The following is a 27,355-nucleotide window of genomic DNA, read 5'->3' as shown; positions in this document are numbered from 1 at the left end:
AAGCTCCCTCTCTGCTGATGGCAGCGGAGGACACTGACGAGGTTACTGAGGTGAAATACTGCTCCAGGATCTGTGGATAAACAGATTTGAACCAGGTTGCTGGAGGCCAAATGTTCCACTTTACAGAATTAGACATTTGTAGTGTTGACAATATGTTGCCATCCAACGTCATCTAAATCCCAATAAACTGTTACATTTTGTCACTTATGAAGGTTTTTCATTGCACCGCTCACATGTGACGATGCATTTAATGTCAAGTGGAAATGTATCTTTATGTTATTGGGCAATACATGATTAAATACAATTCACTAGTGTGTATTTAATTCACTTGGATGCATTTTATTGCGTGTGGTGTCACGTGTTTTGGTTGTAAAGGTTTCTGCTTCAGGTTTCTGTGAATTTGTGTTTTGACTATTTTGAATTCACCCTCCCAATCCAAAACAAGATCAGCACGTTTATCTGATCCAGACACAGTTGGTGTCATTTTCCAACTAAACTAACTTCATGTAATGATAACAGGGCTGTTTAACTTTTAATTTCGTGGCATCATCAGCTCAAAAAATGTACTATTTGGTCATAAAATATGGTTTATCACAAAATATATGAGGACTTTATATATGATATAATATATGAGGCTCAATGCACTGCTGTAAAGGCTCACGTCATGTCTAGTTAGCGCGGCGTCTCGTTTTCAATGTGCGGCTACATAACAAACACAAAACACACTGATTTGATAAGCTTACTTTCAAGTGGTTTAATCGGCGTCAAATCCAATTTTCAGTCCAATTTGGCAAAATACTAGTCTCAAGATTTATTATCCAGCATTTTCTATTGAGGCAACACTGAAATTACAGGAATCACGGATGGAGATAATTAGCACAATTATCAGCACAGATGATTTTACGAGTTTGTGTGTTCTGAAAAATACCTGGGCGAGGCTACATGAGCACATCACAAGCGGAGCTTTTTCATGTTTATTCAACATGAAATCCTGTTGTCTGCATCCCCCAGAGAGCCAGCAAGAGATTAAACAGTCCAAAAACCAATGCTCATGAAATGAGGGTTTAAGTTATCCATTTTTTCGATCAGATAAGTGAATTAGGATTGAGTTTTTTCTTACCAGACCGATAAAGTATTTTTTTAAATGGGGCAGACAATGACTCAACACTACCAAGCTATTTGCAAAGAAAAAGTTATAGGAATTCAATCACAAACAGAACATGTGACAGAAAATCACTCTGAATTTACTCAGCTGGAGTAAAAAAACCTAATACCCATTTGTGTTGTTGTATTATGATCTAATGAAAGATTCAGTTTCACATGTGTGAATAATGAAAACTCCTTGCAGGGATCGATTGAAATGAAATTGAGTTGACCCCCAGGCTGAGGTCAGGAGACCCAAATGCCGCTTCAGCCAAACTTAACCCCTGCCTGGACACCCTGTGTGTCCTCTGTCTGGTTTGACAGCAGCCGTTGTTCCTGGGGGAGGGAAGGAGGAACTCGTGTCCCCTGATGACTCACTCGAGGGTGACGGTTTGGAAAGTCCACTTTGACCTTTGACGTCGGGGCTTCAGGAGTGGACTGTCGTGCCCCCCCACCCCCCCCCCGCCCCCCTTCCTCCCACTCTCAGAGGCTTGTCTCTGGCTGTTTGACCTTTCAAATGACCTCTGGACACTGTCCATGTCAGTCATGTTTTGGCTGTTTGAGCTTTGAAGAGCAGCGAGAGCTGCAGTTAAACGCCAACATCAGGTTTATCTCGGTTCAACAAAAGACAGAGAGTCTACACAGATGAGTTTTCTTTGTTTGAAGCTGAGGTGCAGCTGCTCTCTTGTCATTGCTGAGGGGAAATTGTGTTCATACTTGAACATAGTTTGAAGGATTACAAGGCTGTTTATTAGCCAGAACAAACCCACGGCAAAGCCAAAATGCATGGTGGTGTCCCTAAAGCCAAGTCTATTTGTCTCTCTTACTAAGCTGTTCACATTTCATAGATGAAAAGCAGCACAAAAGTATTTGTCAGTTGCAGCACTGTTTATTCCTGACTAACTACTCAGAATCACACTGAGTGTCTGACTATCCAGTGGCTCCCAACCTGAAGGTCAGGAACCCACCCATGGGTCCACAAGATGATTAAACGAAGTGTTTCTGTCGATCTTTTCTGACTTTTCTCTAATTTTTGCTTTTCTTTCTAGAAAAGGGAGCGTAATTAGAAATGGCTTCGATAAGCGGGCCTTTAAGAGAGCCAAAAAGGTCGGGAACAACTGCTTTTGAACACCACTAAATTTCACAGGGACATGATTTATTTTTCAAGAACAAAAACCTGGTGATTCCTTAAAAGCTCTTTCCTCCATTTAAACATCAGTAATACACTGTGATGAGAACTTAACACGAGGATACATTCTTCACCCAGGATAGGCAGTGGCCATTGGTACACATTGTATATTTTACAGGCCCATAGTGCCCTCTAAAGCCTAACAACAGAACAGCAAGAGCAGCAACTGACACTGAAGGTGCATTTTGAGTCTCATTTGGAGGTAATGCTTTAAAAGGCTGTGTAAATGATTTTTGTTGCAGTACCACATGAGCCAAACTGCATCCAAAAAAAAGTGCTTTCTTGGTCTCATCTTTGGGCAAAGGAATTGGGGGTGATGAACAGACATTCCCTAAATAATTCAATACAGTGGCTGTCCAAGGGAATAGTGTCAACTTGGTTATTGTCTTAGGAAAGAGCAGCAGAACACTGGTAACATGCAAAAGACACACTCCATTCTCTTCATTTGAAACACTGTATAGCTCTTTTCCTTTAAGAATGTATATATATATATATATATATTTAACACATTTTAATGTGTATTTGGACTGTTATGCACTGCAACATGAAGGCAAATATCTTGTATGTGAAAACTTGGCTATAAACCCCGTTTCTGATTCTGACAGGAGTGCAGAGTAACAGACGTCGCTGTTTGACATCTCAGCTGTTCCCACATCTCTTGCCAAACAGAAAACACACAAATGAGTGCTAAAAGTGTGAGTGCACGTTTCAGAAAGCTGCAATCATCTTCATTAGAATTCCCAAACTATATGCCACTGCATCATTTAAAACCTTAAAATGCAATCCACATGTAAAAGTCCATCAAGTCAATAAGTCAGTGGAGATAATACCATTCTTAAAGTCCATTAGTCTAATGTTGAGGGATTTCTTCAACTGAACTCACCACTAACACCATATCTGTATTTCACATTCTGCAAGGCTGAGACTACAGTATGTAAGACAACGCACAAAGAAAACCTTTTGAATGGAAACTTTTGAGTACATTTATCTTTTCAAGGGTCAGGACATATTTTACAGTTGCTCTCTAATAACAACACACAAGACAAACAGTTTTAATAGCATTATGAAGGAAATAGTGAAATATATTTACATATGTTCAGTGACAGATGTACAACCTTTTGTTGAGACGTGTCTCAAACACAGGCTCCATCCGACAAACACATCAGAGCCGCTTTACAGAAAGCCAACACAAACCCACTGTAAGCGACACAGAGTGCTGTAAGGTCGGTCCATGTTCACCATCTGGAGGAGACTCTGGAAACTGCACAGAAATCACTGCCTGCACTCCAGACCAATGACAGACAACTGTATTTAATCTTTTAAATGGTTCCCATGATCACAAAAGGAAATATCAATTAAACCCTCTAGCTAAATGACATAGCTAACACAACTGAGCTTGACTTGAACAACCTAAACTGTGCAACATAGCTGCGACATAACAGTTGTGCATGTAGGTTTATAACAGTTTATTGAGAAGTTTGGGCATTTAAATGTTAGCGATCGATCGCGAATGTTCTAAGGAATGAGCTGCAGCTGAAACTGATCTGGTTTCCTGCATTCTAGCAATTTGAACAATGATGTCATCCCTTTCTATGTTGGACAGCTAAAGTATTTCTAACAAAATGCAAAGTGTTAACAGGTGCAGTTGCATTATGAGACACAAAACACAGTGAAAAAACATCACTTCTTGCATACTGTGGAAGAAAAGAGCCTAGGAACCTGTACACTACATTTATTTTGATTTTCAAATGAAAAGCTGCTTATTAGATATGAAAGATTTTTCCATTTTTCAACCTCTATATTGTACAAAAGAGTTTTAATTACAAACGATTGGAATCCAAGTTCCATATTGGATGTATTTCTGGTCTCAACGGAGAAGATTTTCATGAATCTTTTTGACGATCTTCGTCAAGAGGTTCTTGGCTGGACTGAATGATGCCACAATCTCTTCAATCTGTTGGATTCTGCAAATACATGAAAACATCAAATATTGTTTACAAGGTTTTGGAGTTTTTCTGGGTGTAATACCGCTTAAATATTCTAAGCTACAATATTACTGTTCCACCTCAATGCATTGTTGTTTAAGTGCTTTTAAAAGTGGCATTTCCCTCCACCCCACAGCCAAGAAAGCACTACCTCATTTATTTTATATAAATATATATTTGAGTCAAACTTACGTTGTGCTTCCAATCATGTTTTTGAAGCTCTGCACTTGAAGGACACAGAGGTGGTTGATCAAAGTGACAGAGAAGATCACCTCAAACTTGGAACATTTCTTGAGACTGCTGAAGACAACGTGCACTCTAGAGGGAGAAAAAGGAGAAAGGATGTTGTAAAATGTGGCTTAGATAACATGAACTTTTGGTAAACCAATTAATGATATAATGTTAAAATTCGTGAAGTCAACGTCCATTTGAGGGCCAAATTACCCTTAATGAATGCAGAATTTGTACTGGGAACCATGTCAAAGCACCAAGATACTGTGCACCTTTTCCCCCAAACATGACAAAGCTGAATTAAGTCAAGATGTGCCTGATGATATTATCACAGTTTGGAATGAAAAAATGTTAAATGCTAAATATTGCAAGCTCTGGCTATCTTTTGTGGGGGAGGAGTTACTTACTGAGTGTCCACACAGCTGATGTTGAGGATATTGAGCCGTAGACCCCCCCACATTTTCAGCAGACGCAACTCCTCTCCCAGCAGACGACAGCGGCTCACCACCAGGCCCACGTCATGGAGCAGCTAGGAGACAAAATACAGCAGTTGAAAGTTTCAGTGTGACTGTGTAAAATGTTATTTCCACTATGGCAAGAAGACAAATTTGAGATTGTACAAGATATTTAATATCAGCTCAATATTGGCTACATCATTGGTGTAAAATACAGTATAAGTGTAATTTCCCCCTGGGGATCAATAAAGTATTTCTGATTCTGACTCTGACCATAAACAAGACAAGTATAATACAACATGCAGCTGGACATGTGTCCATCTCTCCATTCACACCTACCTTTGGAACATGTCTGCTGGTTGGATACTTCTCCACCCAGGACGTTTCTCCCTCGACGTACTGAGAGAGCAGTTGGTGAACAAGGCAGGCATGGCACTGTGACTTCTCATCTGGTTAGAAAAAACAAAATGGACATTAGTTCAAGATGCCAATGGATATTAAATGTACTCTCATTATAAAGACACTTATAAAAAGGCACTGAGAAACCACCAAAGGATTACGAACTATTCATTTGACATGGAAGGCAGACAGACAGGTGATTAGCTGAGAAACAAGATTTGAACGCACATTAACCCAAACACACAACATGCATAACTACAGATTCTCACCATCAAGTTGGAGTTTGAATGTGATGCGTGATATTTTCCTCTCAGACTCTTTTTCCGCATCATCACCTTCAAAAACAATAAAAAAGGGAAGACATTTAGTGAAAAAACTTTATTTGTTAAAAAATAAAAAAAAGACAGCTTGAGCTTTGCTGTAAATGAAAACACAAATTAGTCATTGCACACACCCAGTGTCTGCCAAGTAAACAGACAACAATTAGTTTGTTTGGGTGGTAAACAATAGTTTTAATTGCAAAGCAGGTCCTGACATTAGTGTGGTCAAAAAGTACTATAAACAGCATGAATGCTGTCTACCATGTCGCCTTATGAGACTGTCTACTGTTAAAAAACAACTCCCTGCTTATTCACCCTGGTTTATCCCATCACAAAAACAATCTTACCATTGGATTTTTCATACACCAACTGGAGATGGAGGGTCTCATGGAGGAAAGTGTAGACGGTGCTGTTGTTCCTCTTCTCTCCAAACTTCCATTCATTCACTCTGAAGTACGAAATGCACAATAAGGATTTTTCTTTATATCTTTGCGTACAAAAAAAGCTAAAAGTAGAGCTAAGCAATTTTATCTATTGTCAAGACTTCTGACTGAAAGTGGAGTAGGAGAGTAACAGGGAAGACACACTTTAAAATATTAACATGAAAGTGGACAAAGTTCAGCATAAGCAGGTTTTTTGTAAATAAGGTGCTACAGGTTTTATGCCTTAAGATCTAAAAACCCATTAAAATCAGAAACTGACGTATGCAGCATGGTGACGTGGCTCTCGAGGCTCCTCGTCTCAGCTATAAGCCTGTTCAGTTTATTTGAATTCTGCTTCGTCTGCATCTGCAGTTCGGACGTTTGTCTGCGGCAGGAGCAAAGACAAGAATAAGAAACAAAATGAAACTTTTGTAGATTTATAGCACCGAAACATGAAAAACATGCTTATTAATATTCTCAACTCACCGGTCATTATCTGCCAAAGCTTCAGTAACTTTCTGCATTTCTGTTAAGAAATAAAATAAAATTCAATAACTTCCTTCACTTCAAGCATATAAAAATAATAAAATAATCAAGTGGTATAAACAAGTTACCTTCCTGACGTGATTTCAGACTTGGTGTGTCTTCGAAGCCTTTTTCTTCAACTGCAGTAAGTTCTAAAGGAAGGGAAAAACAAAGGTGTTATAGTTTTCCTGTCCCTCATAGAAACACATTCACACCAACTGAGCCCTCTGTCTTGGCATTACTGTCATTTCCCCACAGTACCCATACCTGTTTCTAATTCACGAATACAGTCATCCAAACTTTTCATCATCTCATCTGCTCCCTCGATCGTTCCCATCAGCCTCTGTTGCTCCTCCTGAAAAGATGAAAAAAGTCAATTACCTTCAATGCTCTCAAAAGTTTCCAGTAATTGTAATTCAGTGTTTCTGTGTGAAGGCTCTTACCAGATTAGCCTGCACAAGGTTTGAGTACAAGACCTCCTTCATTTCATGAGACTGAACTTTGCTCGTCTTCCTGAACAAGTTATTTCTCTCTTTTAGTTTGGCACCAAAAGATTTGAGCTGTGAATTCAAACAAACACAATCAGGGGTAGGAATACGATCACATGGCCAGTTGATACTCATCCTCCTGCTACATCTACATACACAGCAAAGGGCAGGAGCTAAATCCAAAAAAATGTTCACCCGCATCCTTTTAACAAAATGGCAATTATACTGCAAATATTTATGGGTCAATCGGAAAAAGAGATATTTGCTTTGTCTTTTTACAGTTCACACTGATCATACGACACTGTAAACATGTCACATGAACATAATCATCATGGTAACAAAGAGGAAAACAAAAAATAAAGTTATCCTTTAATACCCCTTTCTCTGAAGAATTTCTCATTTCTTCCCACAAAGGTCTATTAACAGACTTCAGTGGTTTGTCCAGATCCTGCATTCGCTCCTTCAACCTGGAGAGAGGACAAGTCACACGGTCTGAATTTTCAAAGATAATTTAAGTACTTATTTTGAACCAATTTTATTCTGTAATTTCTGGCACACTGCCAAACAAGATATGCTACTTTAACAAAGCTGTGAATCAAGGATGACTTTATATACTTTAACAAACTCCTAGTGGGAGTTTTCCAAGGTTTTAAGGGCATTCAGGTTTAAACCTAAAATGAGACATGAACTACAGTGGCGGCAGCAGTGACCACACCTCTCATGGAAGAAAAACCACAAGATTAGACTTAGGTTAAATCTGCCAAACTAATGTAAGTATACTTTTAATCTTGGTCATAAATGTGTTCTTCAGTTCAATCTTTATCGTACTTACCCCTCCACCTTTTCTGTGAGGTTCTGGACGTTTGTCTCATACACCATCTGTTTAGGACGATTGATATGCTGGTCTTTCAATAAATCCATCGGTGTGCGATCTGTGTCTGACAAAAGCTGCAAAAACAAACAAAAGGCCACATCACCACATTTGGCTGTTGTTTTTCATACATACATACTTTTCATATAAATGAAGATGAACCTACTCTGCCAGGAAGGATACTTTGCCGAGGATTATGGATGACAAAGTCTATGTTGAAGAGTTTAAAGAACTCTAACACTGTAATGGTGCCATCATCGAGTTTCTGTAAACAAAGCATTGACAACAATAAATAACTGACATGAAAAAATGATTCAGTCCGGTAGATTTATTATAAAATATGTCAAGAGTATACCCTCTGTGTATCACTGGCATAGTCCTCAAGCTGGGATTCAAACAGGCTTTGTTTGAAAGCTGAAAAAGTAAAAATGATTTATTATCCAGAATCCAGGGAAGCACAATTACATGAGGAAAACATAGCAAAATAAGGATCTTAATAATACTCAACTACATGACGTGAATCCATAACAACTTACTTGATTCAAATGTAGCTTCACATCTGATGCTGGCTGTGTGACTGCTGTTGGTGTAATCTGTGGTCTGTGTAGTCATGCTTGGAGCTATAGTAATGTTACCGTCACATTCTACAACATGAGACTGTGAACCCTGACAACAAATAAAACAAAGGGGCAAAATAGAAAAACAAATGAATCTCTTTAGGAACATACAGAAAACCATGACAAGAAACTGTAAATTCTCAAATCAAAGTCAGTGTTCAGTGTTGTATATATTTGTCTCAAATAATTGGGGAATTACCTATATATTCAGCATAATATATTTCCAGAACTCCAATCCTATCATTAGTTAGTTCCAATCGGGTCTACTCTGCCACAAGAGGGGTTAAACTACCGTCAATGAAACTCAACACTTCATACAGCCTACCAGGAACAGGCTATGTCATTTGGGTCACTGGAAGGCTTTTAATGTGAAACAACAGAACAAGAAATGTTAGGTTTCAAAATTAACTGAAACCAAAAAATGGCAAAATTGAAATGACCAGAATTAGTTTGCCAATCAAAACTGCCTTTCTATTAAAGAGGAATAACTCAGAGCAGCAGAGTGGTGAGTATGACTATGTTTTGTAATAATGGAATTTGAGCTGTGGAAATGTACATTATCGTGAAATTATCAGGAAAACAGGTAAACATGGAGGAAGTTTTGAGTTTGCATTAACAGGAAATTATAAACAGGAGCACATCAGGAAAAGGGGAGGCTTCTTAATAAAATAAACAAGTCTCTTATATAATCCTGGTTTTCTCTGCAGTTAATAAAAAGGTAAATAAAGACCCCAGCCATGATTTAAGAATTTACAGTAGTCTAATTGGACCTACCATGTCAACGTCAGTGGCCGTCTCAGTGGATGCCTTTATTTTCTTCTCATCCTTCATATTATTTTCATTGTCTGGCAAAGGTCTCTTATTTCCATGGACAGCACTAATAAAGTCCTGTTCAAATCCATGATCCTCTAAAGGCTCATCCATGTTGAACTCCAGGGAAGGACTCATTTTCTCAGTGGCTTTCTGAGGACTCCTTGTGTCCAGCACTTCTGACATATCTTCATAGCTATCAAGCTCTTCATCATAAATATCGCTCACATCATTGTCAAAGTTGCTAAGTTTTTCAGTAACATTGACAGTGACTGTCCTCGTATGTTCTCCCACAGAAGTCACCTTCTTTGGATCATCTGGTTTGTTTCTTTGGGGGAGTTTCGGCTTAAAGCCTCCCACTGAGAGTCTTGACATAAGTTGTTTAGTCTTCAAGTTGAAAGGAGTAGTAGAGGGTTGTTGCATAAGACATCGAGCTTGTGTATTCTCTTCAGTGTTTACCAAACCCATTTCCAGTTCAGGTTCCATTACAGGCAGGGCTTTGGTTTTGTCTTTTGAGTTTTTGTCCATGTCGTGTTCCAGCTGAGGCAAAGGTGCTGTGCAGCTATCCATGGCAATAGTATCAGGAGCTGTGTTTATCATGTGGCTCAAACGCCTTACTTTTGAATGAAGATCAGCTAAACTTATTCGCCTAGACTTTCGTGAAGGGACTGCATCAACATCATGGTCAACAGCACTGATTGAACAATTTTGATTACTTGGTTCGCGTTCTTTCCCGTTATCACTTTCATTTGAGTCAAGAGGATCTGGACGGTGTGTCATTTCCACACCATCAAGGTTGGATGATCCTAGTGCTTCATTGCTCTGTTGTGAAGTCACCTCTGTTTTCTCCAATTTGTCAGAGTTGGGGTACAAGTCCTGAGTGAAAGAAAGGCATTGAGGTGGCTCATCTGTACACGTTTGTTCCAAAATGTGACCTGTTTGAGCTTCAGTTATATCCATGCTTACATCATCCTCTGGACAGTCTGTCATCGTTTTATTTACTGGCTTCTCTATGACAGCTGAAACAAAACCTGGAGCTTCATTTTCAGTATCCACACGAGGCTTCTGTGTTTTAAGTTGGTCCAGGAGGCTATTTGTGTCAATGGTTTCTTGAGGGGACAGAGCAGCAGGAGCCACTGCTTTGGTGATCACAGGATTAGCCCAGGGGACACTTGTCTTAGACTGGGAGCTTTCAAGTCCTGGATCCAAAGCACGTGCTGACGAAGATCGGCTCCTACGCGGACGAAATGTCTCACTTTCTCTCTTCTTTACAGCCAGGGTGGATAAAATGTTAGTATCTTGGTGTGGAAGAACTGAATCCGATACTGAATTGCTGGCAATATTTACAGTGAGGCACTGGGTCATATCCATGGCTGCATCATGTGCAGGGAATCTCACTGTTTTCTCTCCACAAGCAGGTAAAAAGTCCACATTTTGGTGTGACCGTGGTTTGAAATCAGTGGCAATGTTTACAGTGTGACTTCTCGTCACATCCATAGTTGCATCATTTGCAGTGAACCTCACTGTTTTCTCTCCACAAGCAGGTAAAAAGTCCACATTTTGGTGTGACCGTGGTTTGAAATCAGTGGCAATGTTTACAGTGTGACTTCTCGTCACATCCATAGTCGCATCATTTGCAGTGAACCTCACTGTTTTCTCTCCACATGCAGGTACAAAGTCCACATTTTGGTGTGACCGTGGTTTGAAATCAGTGGCAATGTTTACAGTGTGACTTCTCGTCACATCCATAGTTGCATCATTTGCAGTGAACCTCACTGTTTTCTCTCCACAAGGATGTAAAATGTCCACATTTTGGTGTGACTGCAGTTCTAAATCATGGACAATGTTTACAGTGTGACTTCGTGTCACATCCATACAGGCGTCGTCAGCAGTAAACCTCGTGGTCTTCTCTCTGCAGTCCTCTTCAGCATCAAACTTGACCCGAGGGAGACAGACAAAAAAAAACGGTCAACTTTTATATTACACAGAGGTAGACATTTCATTTCATAATTAAAAGAATTTTACCATCTCAATGCCTCCATCCATAAAAAAAAGTCTGCTACCCCGTTCTCAATCACTGTGGTTTTTTATACCTCAACAAAGTTGTTTATTTTAGGAGAGGAATCAATACCACTTAGGGGTAGGTTATGCTCGAAAAGATCTAGTTTGTATAATATGTTGGAAATCAAATGTGTTTATAGCTGTACTGAACTATCACTATCAGGCTGTCATCACGAGGCTCTCAGATAGAGTAACTCTATAGAGCTATAGGCCAGAAAACCAAAACAATGATCCCAACTGGACTAAAAGCCTCCATAATGCTGGGTGGGCCTGCAGAGTTAAGTTATAATTATCAGTGGGTTTGTCATCATGAGCGACCCCTCTCACTTTGTACAGTTAATAAAATATTGACAAGTGCAGCTGTAATGTTCAAAGATGCAGTATCCAGGGCAAGCAGGCCGTATAGTGATTCATTCAGAAAAAACTAATCTGTAAAAGATCAAATTAAGCAATGGTAAACTCACCTGATGTCTTTGCACTTTCGTCTTCAAAGAAGCAGACAATGGGGTTCTCATATCTAAATGTGGAAATGGGAAATAAGTAAGTAACAATTCAAACATAAACAAAAACAGCTAATCCTAATTCCAACAAAATTAAGAAACTGAACTGAAGCACTCTGAGTTTGTATTTCAATTATTACAATCTCTGTTACTTTGTTGCACATACTAAAAATACATAAAAACTGTGAAATATAAAAGGGGCGTCCCAAAACACACAAAGAAAAATTACTATTTATTTTGATAAAATAATTATATATTTTTGGTTCGTTCATGTTCTGATTCTCACCATTGTCCCGAAAGTCTGATTTTGGTTTGGTTAAAAGTCTCATTTCACTTCACTTATTTGGATGGTTTGGTGTTTCCATACCGTTTTGGTTTGATGATGCCAGTGCTTCACTGCGCTGCTGTTGTGAAGTCATCTCGGCCTTCTCCAAATGACCACTTTGGGGGTACATGGTGTCTCGTGTGGGTAAAAGACCCTGACGATCATCCGTACCTGTGATTCCTATAATGCGGCTTGTCTGAGCTTCTGTCATGTCCATGCTCACATCATCTTCTGGACAGATTATACCTCCAACAGACGAGTCTCCAGTGTGAAAGGATTGTGTGGCTGTAGGCATCATTCTTGCGATCACAGGATTAACACTGCGGTCCACTGGTTTTGAGAGGCTCATCAGCAAGTTTTTAAATCCTGGATCCAAATCGTATGCGGATGAAGATCTGTTTCTCGGCAGACCACTTGTCTCACCTTGTTGTTTCTTCACAGGGAGAACTGATGCTGATAGTAAATTATTATCAATGTTTACAGTGAGGCACTGGGTCATATCCATAGCTGCATCATTTGCAGTGAACCTCGTCGTTTTCTCTCCACAAGCAGGTAAAAAGTCCACATTTTGGTGTGACTGCAGTTCTAAATCCTTGACAATGTTTACAGTGTGACTTCGTGTCACATCCATACAGGCATCATCTGCAGAAAACCTCACCGTTTTCTCTCTGCAGTCCTCTTCAGCAGCAAATTTGATCTTCTGGGGGGAAAAAAACAATCACTGTAAGCATACAGTCAAAGAAAACATCAATCTTGGTATGACATTTTAAAAGTGAATTTTTAACCTCACCTGATGTCTTTGCACGTTCGTATTTAAAGATGGCTTCACTGAGGTTTCCATACCTAATGTGGAGATAAGGAATTTAATAAAAAGCAAATTAGCAAAAGCAATCAGACCCAAACCCCATTTAAAAAATAATAAACAGAATCAATTAATTCTGAAGATTAGTCCTACACATGTAAAATACAGGTAAAAAATAGGTTTTTATATCCATACATCATTCACATTGCTAAAATAAGGTCTCATTTTGGTTACACTCACACTAAATGATTTGGTCGACATTTGAGTTAAAAAAAGGGAAGGTTTGTGGTTTCCATACCTGTAGATGATCCCAGGGTGTCACTGCGCTGCTGTCCTGCGCTCTTCAGAATTTCATGGGGGTACATGTCTTGTGTGGGAAAAAGAAACTGAAAAGGATCATCTGAGCCAGTGGGTCCTATAATGCGGCCTGTCTGAGCTTCAGTCATATCCATGTTCACGTCATTTTCAGGACAGATTGTACCTCCATTAAATGATTCTCCAAAGCTCCTAGAGGATGCTGCTGGATTACCACTGGGGGCACTTGGTTTAGAGAGACTTACAAGGAAATTTTTAAAATCTGGATCCAAACTATTTGCTGAGGAGGCGGGCAGACCACAAGCCTCACGTTTTCTCTCCTCATCACCTGCGGTGAACATTGTTTTCTCTCTGTATTCATCTTTTGTACCAAGGTTGACCTGAAAAGAAAAAAAAATGTACATTATAACATACTCACTAAAAATATACTTTCATGTGGTACATTTAATGAGCACTAATCACAACATTCTGAAAACTATACTGATGCATGTTAACAACTCATATATACTTAAACTGACAATTTGCCTAAACTAGAATATTATTTTACATACATGTCGTACTTTCCACGCAGTCATTTGTTTCAGTTAATCTCAGTACAGTGGGAAGGATTATTTTCAGACTTTGGCAATATAGATAAATAACAGTAAACTAATTATAAAACTCACCTTGTAACTTTGATGAGAAGCATGTAGAGAAGAATTCTTTGGAGGTGTCATATCTGTCATATTTGGAAATTGAAATGTATTCAGTCATAAGTTGTGAATTAATACCAGCCTCCCCAAAACACATAAGATGCCATGTAGTAAGTCAAAGCAAGAAATACATTAGTGTTGAAACATTTAGTCCATTAATGAATTAGTCAGTTGATAGAAAATTCAATACCTTTAGAGTTGGATGATGCCAGAGTTTTACTGCTCTGCTGTCGTTTGTTCTTCTCTGCTGTCTGTGACACTCGAGGTGTGTTGTCGAAGTGGGAGTACATTTCTTGTGTGGGAAAAAGACACTGAAAGGCATCATCGTCATCATCATCATCAGTGAATCCCTGAATGCGGCCTGTCTGAGCTTCAGTCATGTCCATGTTTACATCATCCTCTTGATAGAGTGCACTTCCATAAGATGATTCACCAAACTTCCTGGATGTATTTAGAGAGTTCCCCATCATAGCTGAAACAGAAGTTGGAGCCTGATTTTCTTTATCCACATCAGCCCTTTTTGTTTTTATCTGGGCCAGGGAGCCATCAGAGGATGCTCCAGCAGGAGGCGTCATTCTGGTAATCACAGGATTAACCCTGGGGCCACTTGGTTTAGAGAGACTTGCGAGGAAGTTTTCAAATCCAGGATCCGAACAAGGCACTGATGAGGATATGTTTCTCTTCTCTACACTTAAATCCATGTTCCTGCTAGTGGGTAGTGACGTTGACCCACTCATCATGTTCAAAGTATGACTTAGGGTCATATTCATAGATCCATTATCCGCCGTGAACATCACCGTTTTCTCCCCACTAGTGGGTAAACTTTCATAGTTGTGGAGGGAAATATCTGCAAGTAATTCTCCATCACCGGCAATGTTTATAGTGTGACTGTGGGTCATGTCCATGAATGCGTCATCTGTAGAAAACATCACAGTTTTCTCGCCAAAGTCAGCCCCAGTATCAAAGTTGACCTGGTGAAGATAAGAAGCTTTAGGTCAATGACCAGTCACTAAATATAAAGTTTTACATGAAAACCTCTGATTAACATTATTATGAAGCATTATAATAATATAATAAATACAATTATAACAAAGCAATTTAAATTTGGCTATGACAGAAACACAACATTGATAAACCAGCAAAGTGACTTCAAGCTCACCTTATCCCCTTGATGATAAGCATGTAGAGGAGCATTCAATAGGGTTTCCATTCCTAAATAAAAGAGTACGATTCATCTTACACAGACTTAACAGACAATGCGAGCATTTGGTAATAGTTGAAAAATTAATATTCTTACCTGTAATGTGTTGAATCTCATCTTCAGTGACTGTCACCTGGACCCTAATGCAAGAAAACACAATATTTATGTTGTTAAGACAGAATATTTTGACTGGTTTGGTGAGACTGCAAGTGTTCATCATCTGAAATACAGCTCAATTAGTAGAGCTTGACAGGATCAAGTCACTTTACCTATTCTGTGTGGCTGCCGCTGCTGTGGAATACACAAGACAAATATTACAAAGCTGTTTCAAATAAAAAAGAAAAATCACATATTTATATATACTACATTACATACTTACTTGTTGTTATTAAATCTTGTAAAGGACTTCGGGCAGGAGAGGCATTTTTTACATCCCTGTAAAGATAAAATACTGATTAGGTTGAAATGTCAGTGTCCTTGGTAAAATTAAGCCTGACTTCGTTTTCTAATGTCTCACTTTGAAAACAGGAGAACATCGTTGGCAGGGGCAAAACTGACTCTTCTTGAATTCCTCTTTTCCACTGGCTTAGGACACTCCACCTTAGCAAAAATAAAAACAATATATAACATAAAATGTAAAACCTTAAACAAATTTGTTTCCACCAATTTTACATTACATACAGTCAGGTAAAAATTTCAAATCAAGCAATCCATTTACCACATTTTCCTGTTGCTCTGGGTCAGGAAATCTGATTGATTTCCGTGGTGCTTTTAAAATCTGAAAATTATAAATAGCAGACAATATGGTTCAGGCCAATGATTTGTTCACAAAAAACTATATAAACTTTGTCCATAAAATTATTTGAGGCACTGACCGAAGAAATGCGCCGCTTGGAGAATCCACTGTTTTCACTGTAACACAAAACATGAAACAGTATTTAGCTCTATGTGTATGTGCATGTGGGGTGAGTATTATTATAGACAATGTGAACAGTGAACTAACACAGTTCTATCACAAGTTAATGTTAATGCCAGGTGTAAAGTTGGCCTTTAGGTAGTGTGTAGTGTTGTTTTGAGGTTCAGGCACAAAGCAGCTGTCTCTCAATAACATAATTTTCACTCACTCATTCTTGGCAGGATCCAGAGGCTCCATTTTCAACTGTGAACAAATGAAAACTGCTTGATACAGTAAAGCGTCTGCAGTATATGATTAAATTGAAGACGATAAGACTTTTCAGTGACATATATGTAAAATTTGCCTGACTTTTCATTGGCATACAGAATGAATGCCCATCTTTAGCTTCCTTTTTTGGTGGAATAATGTGGAGATCCGGTGTGCAACAGTATAGAAAAGCGATGTGTAAGGTTGACAAAGGACTGTTCTTCATAAGCCATGACAAGTGTGAAAAATAAAACCTCCATGACATGGAAATAAAGTATGAAGTACCCGTCATTCAATCTCTGGTCACAAGGTATTGGCCCATGACATCGGGGAAATATGGGACTGGATGAACAGAAGTCACATTCGCACAATAACGTTAATTGATGCTATAGAGCTGAAATGATCAATTAATAGGTGCGACGTTAGCTGGATATGGATTTCCCCTTTGTCAACAAACGCTAACGTTAGCTATTCCACGGGAAAACACCTTTCCCCGAAATTTTAAATGAGTTCGCATGTCTATTCATTCATTACAGAAAACAAACTGGTCATTAACTGACCTCGCTAGCAAGAATAAAAGCATAGATGTTAGCGCACTTTAGTTGAGCTAACGTTCGTGTTCGCGTGCCATTCATAATATGAACAAGAAGTGAACTGAACACCAAAGAAACATTACAGCGCATACCTTGTAGTTGTTATGAGCGAATTCCTCCCGTTTTACAACGGGTACGGTTGTGTTATTACTGGTTAACTAACTTAAAATTGTTTTCATGTCGCTTATTTTTAGCTGGGTCGATGTGCGAACCTGCAGACTGCAGCTAACGTCAACGAGCCTCGATGCTAACGTCTTGAGTTTTGAATTTAGCCGCCTCCACGCATGCGCAGTGCTAGCCTATGGGTTTCGTCTACTCTCTCGATTCCTCTGCTTATTTCGGTTTCTACAGTAAAGTTAACTCAACAAAAATGTGCTCATAAGATTGGGTACACAATTCAGCTCGAATTAATCAAGAAATACAAACCATCTGACAACCAGAAAGAGCGAAAGGTCGTTTTATCTATACAGGAAATAACGTAAACAAACCGGAATTGACCATAGAGGGCGGGACGTTTTTGAATTCGTGCGGCTCAGTTTTGACTGTTGACAAATCTCAATATTTAACGTATCCATAAAGGTAGGCATTGATGTTGTGTTATTGAACCATGTCACACATATAAGTATGTTTCAGTTATGCTGAACGCTTAATTTGCACCTAAGCTAACTAGACGCTTGTTATGTTACTTTGTCTTGTTGTATTCGGGAAATCGCACCAAACTCCATTTAAAATCTGTACATTTTCATGTTCCGCGGAATAGCAAATACATATCGTGAGGGCTTGGTAATCCAAAATTTAGCTATTGAATCTTGAGAATACATATAAGCAAAACATGTTTGAAGAGAGCCTACCTAGTTAAATTATAGTTAAACAGCTGGCTCAGTAAAGATGTCCAGGATAGTCTAAACGTGGTGTGATCGTATTGTCTTCACACAGGTGCCTTTGTCATTGTATTCATTGCAGATAGAGCAATGTCTTCAAAAATCCCAAGAGGTGAGCAGAATTAGCTATTTTTGCACTTTGTTGGTGATTGAATTAATGTGTATTTTCATGTCATAAAGTCAAACAAAGCTGATTTAACAGTCTTATGTGTTTGCCAGGTCATCTCTTACCTGCAGAAACGAAGAAAACAGGTCATAAACTTGAATCCAGAGACACAGTAACTGTATCTGCAACAACAAATGCTGCCCAAAAATCAGACGGTATTCTCAAATCTCAAAAAGAAAATGTGCCAAGGTAAGAACTTGCTAATTGCTAACACTATTAACAGTAAAAACCTCACCTATTACGACTTAGAAGAATGCAGTACACTGGAAACACCTAGGCGGTGTGTAATGCCAATATGGATCACTTCTTATTTAACATGGTGGCACTGAATCGGCTGATAAAGTTGACCTCAGCACCCCACTTCCACACAACTCCTCTGCCACAGGAAGACAAAATGATGGGAAACACTGCCGCCAGGAAGTTACAAAACAAACCTTTTTTAGTCTTGAACCTTCCTGGGAGTCAGAACTTAGAAATGAATGAAACACAAAGTGTAAACATCCACATCTTAAAGTGAGTGCTCCATCCAGAAAAAAACCGATACCTTCCTTTCATCTCTTTGGCATCCTTTGGTGTAAAATCCACAAACCCCTGATACCTGTCAGGCTCCATATGTTTGCTTCAGCTATGTAATTACATTTTTTTTTCTCACATTTGTCTTCCAGAAAAACTATTGCTCCTAAAAAAGGGTAAGTCATGCATTATGTTCCACATCCCGAACATGCAGTGGGCTTCAACCTGTTTGTTTGTTTTTTTCACAACTTTATGCTGCACCTTTCCACAGGGTCCCCACCAGGTATGGGCAACAGGCAGAGCTCAAGGAGCAAAATCAGCATTTGATGGCTACCAACGCGGAGCTGCAGAAAAACCTCACAGACACACAGGTGCAAGAAGCAATTTTAATGAAGTACTTGTATTTATACTCAAGTGTTCTTTATGAATACACCAGTCAGGCTCCTGCCTGTCTGTTGTCAGCTCCAATTGTATAGCATTTGTTTTCTTTCACTTTAATGCTATCAGAATCTGTGTTGTGTTGCTAAAGTACTTGTTATATTGCAGCAAAGAGTGGCTGAGTTGGAGCTGCAGTTCAGTGACCTTGAAAAGGAGAATGCAGAGGTCCAGAAAAACCTGAGGGACTGCCATGTACTCCTAGTCGCAGCCAAAATAGACCCAGGTGAATATGTATCCTCATTCTTAAAATGTGTTTTTGTCCACCTAATTTCAGTTGTTCCTTGTTAGAAAATAACATTAAAAAAAATCTCTTTCTTAGTTTTAGGAGAACGGGTTGGAGAAGCTGCACTACAAAATGAAGATGAAAGAAAAGAAGTCATGGTATCTATATATATATATTTATTATTGTTTTTATGATTTTATATGTACAGTCATGTTTTATTTGTCATATGTGTTATCAAACTTCAAATTAAAGCGCATTGGAATCAAACTCATGCAAATTACAAACTGGAAAAAAGGTGAAATTACAGTAGAAATATACATTACAGAAAATTGAGATAAATATTAACTTATGTATATATATATATGTGTGTGTGTGTGTGTGTGTGTGTGTGTGTGTATATATATATGTATACACACACACACATATCTCAAATGTACACTATACTTGTGTTCTACACATAAAGGGTTACAGGCTTTTGGCTATCAGGCAGTGCCTTCGAGTAAACACAACTTCCATTGTCTCTATTTCAGAGTGTCTCCTCGGACCTGCTGCATGAATTAAAAGCATTCGGAGACATTGCATCACAGCAACGTGCTCAACTAGAGGTGAGTAAAACTGGTTGAAATGTTTGTATTGACCTATGTGACTTCGCTATTTGTCATAGTTGATTTTAAGAGATGGTTGGAGTGTATTCGAAATGTTCCTCTCCTTACACACTTGTAGGAAATCCAAACAACAATGACAGAACTCTCTAAAGCACGGGAACATATGATGCAGGAAAGGGAGAACTTTTCCCTGGAGGCTGCTGAAATGGAGAAAGCCCTCAACGAAGCAGAAGCTCTGTTGTTGTAAAAATGTACAGTAATTCCCCGATGTGTATATTGATGATTGTTTGTTTTAATGTTAGTGTGACTGAAGCTGAATAAAGGATTCTTATTTCCTCATGTTCCTCATCTCCTCATATTTCAAACAGTCAAAACAAGCCCTTAGTTCTTATGGGTCATACAGGATGCGCAATATTTTAGGTATGTCACCTCTTTTACAATCACCCATGTCCTGTTTGAGAGAAAACTTCATTTTTACCACTATATACACAACTGAAGGTATATTGTATATAGGTTGGAGATCGGAGGGGCCTGAAAATGTAATTTAGAGGAAAACAAACTTGTCAGAAATAATGACATTTCATTGTTGCGTTAAAAAAAGGTCTCAAAGTGATTAATTTAAAACAGCATGATTTTCGGATCCTCACTGAATTAAATTGTACAAACCTACTTCTGGTCCTAAAATGAACTAAACAATGCAGTATTTAAGCAGTTTCTATATACACTAATATCACTATCGATGAATATGCCAGGAAAGATGCCTTTTACATTATACATGGGTACACTTTACAGTTAATTCTTTGTACTTGTAGTCTACTTCAAGCTGACCGCGACCACCATCTTCACAGTGGTGGAATGTAACTAAGTACATTTACCAGATACTTGTGCTTTATCCATTTTATTCTACTTTCTACTTCTGCTCCACTACATTTATTTTACAGCTTGTATTACTAGTTACTTTGCAGATTCTGATTCTTAATACAAATTATAAATCAACTAAGAAATGATGATGTATTATTATGGCTTAAGCTACCCTGCAATATATAAAGTATTAGAGTATTTACCAGCTGCAACATTGGTGACACTTCCACATGAATGCATCACTAATTAAAACCCAGTGATATATATTATTCTGAAATGGATCATTCTGTTAGATTTTGAATGCAGGATTTTTGCTTGTGTACTTCTGCCACCACTGCCTCTTCATCGCTCTTTAGCCCCCATTCATTTTCCAAGGATTATTTTCTTGTCTAATATGTTGGCGTAGGGGTTCTCGAAGCTGTCCAGGCTGGTTTCAAGTTTGGTTTGAGTGCTGGAGGTGCTGGTGCTAAAGTTTTCATGAACATTCTCGCCACCGCTTATCTCTCCTGAGCGGCTGGTGTTGTAGTAGTAGATGAACAGGAAGAAACCTGCAGGGCAAAGAAAGATGGTCACTCGTAAGGACAAGTCAAGCCTATGTAACGTGATTTTAGCTTACCCCTACTTTACACTTGTTGCTCATGTAATACATAGGTGGGATTTATTTTCACAGTCCTTTTACTCCCATAGAATACGCTACTTCAGCCTGCCTTTCAGGTTTTAATGAGGGAATAATACATCATTCAAAGTCAAAATATTGCTCCATGTTTTAGCCAAAGCGACAGTAACAGTAACAAGTGCAGGATGAGTGGAGAGTGTCTATTTTAAATGGGCAGTGTGCTCAAATCACTACCAAAAAAAACATCAAAATGTTTCTATTTTCTTGTTCGAAATTAGTTGCCGTGAAAGCTAAACATTAATACGTTTATGTAATTTTCTAGTGTCTTGAGCATCCAAAACAAAATGTAATTCCTTGCCATTGTATTGGGGTGAACCTCAGCAGAGAAAAAATGGAAACTATCTGCATGGCAAGAGACCCTTTCACAATAAAACAAATGTAAATATTGCAATAACCACTTAAAGTAACTAGCAAATAGTTGCCTATTTACATATCCAGCAGACATGGAGCAACATTAGCATTCATTTGGAGTTGTGTCTCTGGCCACCTGTTTTAAGTCCAATCTTCACTCTTCTTTGAGCTCTGTTTTTGGTCTCCACCAACTCCTGAGGGAAATATCTGGTTCTTTAGCTGCAAAATGCTCCACTATGTTCGCTATGTTAGTTGCTACTTTTGTCTGTATGCTGTTTGGTTATTATGCTATAAAGGATGCTAATGAGAGCTGTAAGAGTCAACAGTAAAGTTGTGGGGGCGTACGTTATTTTATGTTGTTAAAAAGTTAAATCAGCTTTATCCTGTGAGTAAAGTAGTAAACACCTACCTACATGAGCAGTGGGTATGAAATAGGATTCAATTCAATTATTTAAAATGTAGCAAAGCAATGAATTGAAAGATTATCATTTAGAGCTGCTGGATCACATCCCGGCTGATCACAGTTGTGGATACCTTGGAAAGAATTGAAGGCCGTGAAAATGTAATAGGAGGGGATCCGGAGGACTCCGTAGGCGAAGAAGGCAAAACCCCACGTGATACCCAGCATGCAACACAGTCCCAGGATGCTCATAATACGTTTGCCGCTTGTGCTAATGCGTGCGTCCCCTGCTTTGGTTCTCTTGAGACAAAAGAGCCAGGACAGTATGATGATGAAGGTAGTGAAGGTGAAGAGGAAGACCAACGCATAGTAGCCTATGTTGACAATGTAGTGGACGTCACTGTCTGTTATCCAGCACCTTGGGGCAGATAGACATGTCAGTAAAGGAAAGGAAACATGGCTCTATGATTCTGTATGTTAAATATATAATCCACAGGGTTCAAAGGGATTTGCCAACTCACATGGACACGCTTTCTTCAGTGTCATTAGTGTTGATGACTTGTTCACCATATTTTCCTATGATGAGCATGACAATCCCAACTACACTCGGTAGAACTGGAAACGGAGAGAGAGAATTAACGATAACCTACTAGCCGTTTGCATTGTCCATAGTCAGGTCGAACAGCAGAACATGATGCCGTGTGCTCACCCCAGGTGGTAATGGAGACTTTGAGTATGTAGTGACGGATCAAAATTTTGCCCTTCATGTGCACCTGCAACAAGAGGTGGAAAGCCTGCGCGGCAAACCAAGAGAAAGTGGCCAGCATGAAGTAGTGCATGAGAGCCGCCATGATCTCACAACCCACAGTGCTCTTCAGTTTTGCCACGTAGTTGTTGATCAGGAAAGTGAAGTTAAGCAGGAACATGGCCGACACCAGGTGGATGAGAATCCTCGTGGCTTTACAGGCCTTGGTCCTCCTGTGAGGAGAAATGAACAGGGAAGTCATATTATGTTAGATTTTTCTTTTGGTGTCCATATGAATCACTATGATATGTGGGTCAATCTCACTAAACATTCACTGGTATCAGCTTCTCTGATATGATGATTTGCTTCTTTTCTCTGTTTTACTTCATTGTAGGCTTGTTTGTCAGACAGATGAAGTTATTTGGAGTTGTCACCGTGAGCTCTGGGAAATTGTTATGGGCATTTTCATCAATCATTAGTCGCAGTGCTAGAGAGCAGCATAAACACCACAACATGAAATTCAAGAGAGGTGTCTACTCATTGAATGAGCCACAACAGAAGATGAATTACTTTAAAATGTGACTGTGATCATCTGTCAATTACCAAATGGAATACTAGACACATAACTGATAAATTGTCATTTCATGGCTTCAGTTTCTCAAATGTGACGATTTGTTGTTGTTTTTCTGGTCTGGAGGACGACACAAGACGTTTGAAGGTGTCACTCTGAGTTCTGGGTAATTGTGATGGGCATTTCTCACTATCTTCCTATCTTCTTATGTTTTACAAACCAAACAATACGTGGTCTATTTAAAACAGGGGTCATATAAGTGATATTTATTTACATTACATAACCCTATGTCTACTGTATACATAGGATTATCTTCACTTCTTTAGTCTCAACAGTGTTAAAATGCAAAGGAAAGTGCAGTAGTGACTTCAAAATATTCCTGTGACCACATCGGGAGAGGAAAGGGACAGATGGGGTATTGTTTATGTTCAGAAGGCATTTACTGAATGCATATTACAGTTATTTCCATAGTTCTCCCACATTCATTTCCCTACTGTACTGAATGTAATGGCATTGGACCTAATACAGTGTTCCGCTGTTTGTGAAAGTAGCCTTATTTACATGGACTTTCACCACATTAACCACTGTGGAAAAACACGGCTATCAACCCAAGAGGTTGTTTTGGTTTAGTATGGCATTACCTTAATGTTTTGTACTATTGCACTCTCTGGCACTTGTTTTTTACTTTATTAATAGTCAATATGAGACTGACGCATCTTTGTGTCAGTGATTTGGAATATAAATGTTCAATGTGGTGGTAACTGTGAATCGATTTTGCCTCCATCTCTTTTATTTGTTCACTCCGTTTCTACTAATTTGGACTGAAAGCAAGATTTCAGGAAAGAGCTCAGTATGTATGGCTACATAATGAGAAAACTTAGAAGGCAAAGCACCTGAATACTCACATCTCTACAGTGTTTTTTGTAGGAATGTGAGGGTTTTAAGATCCTAAGCAAAAGATGGTTCACATTCTGCAGTTAACTTACACATGGTGGATATTATTTAGGCCATGTCCAGTATTTTTAGACTCACTATATTTTACTTTGACTTATTTTAGGCCAACAAAAATAAATGACTTCCACCTTATGTGGAGAAAGCTTTGAAACACCTTTATTTTGGAAAATAACAGTTTTAACACTTTATTCTGATTGGTTATTTCCTGATCATTTCCTGGAAGTTCTGTTATCATTACCTCAGAAGGAAGTGCATGAAGAGGACTATGCTGAGGAAGAACATGGACAAGCCACAGCCAATTTGGGTGATGGTGGTGAGGTTGTGCAGGTCCGAACTGGAAAGGGTTTCGTTAAGAGGAGCCTGCAAAGAGCAAAAAATGAAAACGCTCAGGCATTTTGTCACAGGCATCGGTAAACAGGATGGTTTATGATGACCTTGAAAATTAGATAGCTACAGTACATTATGCGATCCGCTAACACAGTCGTACAGAGGAATGTCCAAATATGTGTGTTCCACAGGGAATATATATATCATGAAGATATGACAAAAGAGGTCAAACGCACCAATAAGATAGCAAAAAATGTCAAATGCGAACACCGGCACGTAACGTTATCTCCATCTTTTATCGTCAGACATCCGTCAGCAGTCCAGTTTGGTCGGCTTCCTAAAAGACAGGAGCAGAGCATGCAAACAGTGAAGAGCTGAAACTGGAACGCTCAGTTGAGTGACGAACGATCCAATTTGCCCCAATGTCACACAGCATTTAGCTACAGTAGTCCATTCAATTTCAAAACTTTTGTTTTCTGTAAAACAATTTCAAACATGAAAAATACTCAAATACAAACAATTGAGTTGACATGAGCCAATCCCTGAACTTGTCCCTTTCCACGGCAAATAACACGCCGTATCCCTCAAGAGTTCTTTATTGAATAAACATCGTGAAATGGACATAATGGGCCTTTTTCACAGCACACATTTTATCTTTGTCATAGCAGGAAAAGAACATGCATAACTGGTGCCATTAAGGATGGTTCTGCCCCATTTAATTGTCCCAATAATGGCGCCTATACGCTGTCTATCTTTTTTCACAGCAGACATTTTGACTTGTCATAGTAGGAAAAGCACCAGGACCCTGACACGTAAGCATCTAAATGGAAGTCAGCCATCGTTCCTTTTATTATTTACACCTGTGCTTTTCTTACTGTGACATGCAACAGGCGAATTACTGTGTCTTGTAATCACGGGTCACAGCAGCAGACCTATCCAAAATGTTATCTTACGTCAACATGCAAACAACCGAGTGGGATAAATACCGTCACCGTTCCACGACTGGCAAGATGGAATTCCTTCCTGTAAAGAAAACAACGGAACTGCATTAACGATTTGCTCTTGGGTGGTAAACAACCGCAAACAAGTACAATTAAAACACCTTTGATGATGCATTTTTATTTATTTCTTTACTTACGTATTCCATATTCTGAAATTTGATGGCTATTCTGTCTGTGAGATTGGTGATGTTGGTTCCCATTTCAACAGCTAAAACCTCGTTGCCTAAAACAGTGCTGTTCATCTCGTCCTGAAAAAAAAAACGGAACAACTACAAAATAGTAACATGATCCGATATGTACAGAGTCACTGAAGGTGTGAAGTGAGACGTTTTTCTCACCTTAGCCAGATTGGTGAATCGGAAAAGAGCCGCAAATGGTACGCTAATGTTCAAGCTGATAGCTTTCTCAAATGCTTGTTTTGGCACTGTAACAGATCTGGAAAACTGAGCCAGACTATCTCTGTTTTCTATAATCTGCAAGGAAGAGCATAACAAGTGTTGTCAAAATTGTGTACAGTGCAGCTTTAAAGACGAAAGAATTATGAAAATATTCACTTTAACTGCGTCCCCCGGGAAAATAGAGATTTACATCTTCAGTAAATGGGCTGGTAAACAGGTTAGAGAAGTTGGAAAGTATTGAGGGACTAACACGTTGTTGGTCTTGATATTGTCATGTGATATGTTGGCACTAAGGAAAATATTGAATAACACCAGCCTTATGCATCAAGTTGCTATTTAATTACTTCAGTAAATATAATTAGATAAAGGTATAGTTCAACATTTTGGAAATTTCTCAACAAGTATTGGATGGATCGCTATGAAACTTTGCTTTTAACTTTTAAATCCTACTGACTTTGGTGATCCCCGGAGTTTTCCTCTAGTGCCACCGTGAGGTCGACTTTTGTCGTTTTGAGTGAAATGTCTCGACAACTATTGGATGGATTGGCATGACATTTGGACCAGACATTCATGTTCCTCTCAGGATGAATCATCAAAACAATCTGGTGATCCCTTCACTTTTTATCTAGCGCCATCATCAGGTCAAAATTTCCACTTGTCCAACTCTTTGGTTTACGACCAAATGCCTGCAAAGCTAATTCCCATCAGCCTATGCTATACTTGTGTTTAGTGCTAATTAGCAGATGTTAGCATGCTAATATGCTACACTAAGATGGCAAACATCAGCAATTAGCAATTTCAATTGCTGGCGTGGCTGCAGACTCACGCACAGATTAACCAAATATGACCACCACACCACTACAACGGGGGTTTTTTTTTCTCTTCCAAATGAGACACGATGGCTGGATGACGTGTCCTTAAAGTTTATATTGACCACTCAAGTTAGCAGGTGGCTGAGATAATCATGACATTCGAACACATCCTGTTATTCTGTTGACATAGCACATGTATGAAAGTCAAATAGAAGTAATGAACCCACACTTATGCTGTCATTTGGAGACACATAAGCGAAGGAGACTTCGTCTACTAGCGTGGGCTCTGTGTTTGTCAATAAGATACCCGTGACTCCTTCTCCCACA

At 39.0% G+C, this 27,355-nt stretch overlaps 2 protein-coding genes and 1 long non-coding RNA gene across 3 annotated transcripts; 1 reads left to right on the top strand and 2 right to left on the bottom strand.

Moving 5' to 3' along the window:
- Window positions 1-4,182: 4,182 nt before the first annotated feature.
- Window positions 4,183-14,536, bottom strand: knl1 (kinetochore scaffold 1). The gene is made up of 13 exons (XM_070926355.1): window positions 14,341-14,536; window positions 8,384-8,442; window positions 8,195-8,293; window positions 7,990-8,105; window positions 7,534-7,624; window positions 7,113-7,229; window positions 6,937-7,024; window positions 6,070-6,168; window positions 5,672-5,737; window positions 5,343-5,452; window positions 4,956-5,077; window positions 4,510-4,635; window positions 4,183-4,296 (listed from the first exon to the last, which is right to left on the bottom strand). The coding sequence occupies exons 1-13, from the start codon at window positions 14,534-14,536 to the stop codon at window positions 4,200-4,202; spliced, it is 1,386 nt and encodes a 461-aa protein (XP_070782456.1). The 3' UTR covers window positions 4,183-4,199.
- On the bottom strand, window positions 6,428-6,823 carry LOC139302723 (uncharacterized). The gene is made up of 3 exons (XR_011598914.1): window positions 6,759-6,823; window positions 6,631-6,670; window positions 6,428-6,529 (listed from the first exon to the last, which is right to left on the bottom strand). It is a non-coding gene; the product is annotated as an uncharacterized lncRNA (long non-coding RNA).
- A 3,500-nt stretch (window positions 14,537-18,036) lies between the features above and the next one.
- On the top strand, window positions 18,037-20,249 carry knstrn (kinetochore localized astrin (SPAG5) binding protein). Its single transcript, XM_070926246.1, has 8 exons — window positions 18,037-18,099; window positions 18,207-18,342; window positions 18,819-18,842; window positions 18,938-19,037; window positions 19,213-19,327; window positions 19,424-19,485; window positions 19,858-19,932; window positions 20,051-20,249. The coding sequence occupies exons 1-8, from the start codon at window positions 18,078-18,080 to the stop codon at window positions 20,177-20,179; spliced, it is 663 nt and encodes a 220-aa protein (XP_070782347.1). The 5' UTR covers window positions 18,037-18,077; the 3' UTR covers window positions 20,180-20,249.
- The last annotated feature ends 7,106 nt before the right edge of the window (window positions 20,250-27,355 follow it).

Source organism: Enoplosus armatus, chromosome 19 (assembly GCF_043641665.1).
Source record: "Enoplosus armatus isolate fEnoArm2 chromosome 19, fEnoArm2.hap1, whole genome shotgun sequence".
Lineage (NCBI taxonomy): Eukaryota > Metazoa > Chordata > Actinopteri > Centrarchiformes > Enoplosidae > Enoplosus > Enoplosus armatus.
This window is presented reverse-complemented; position numbering and strand designations above follow the sequence as displayed.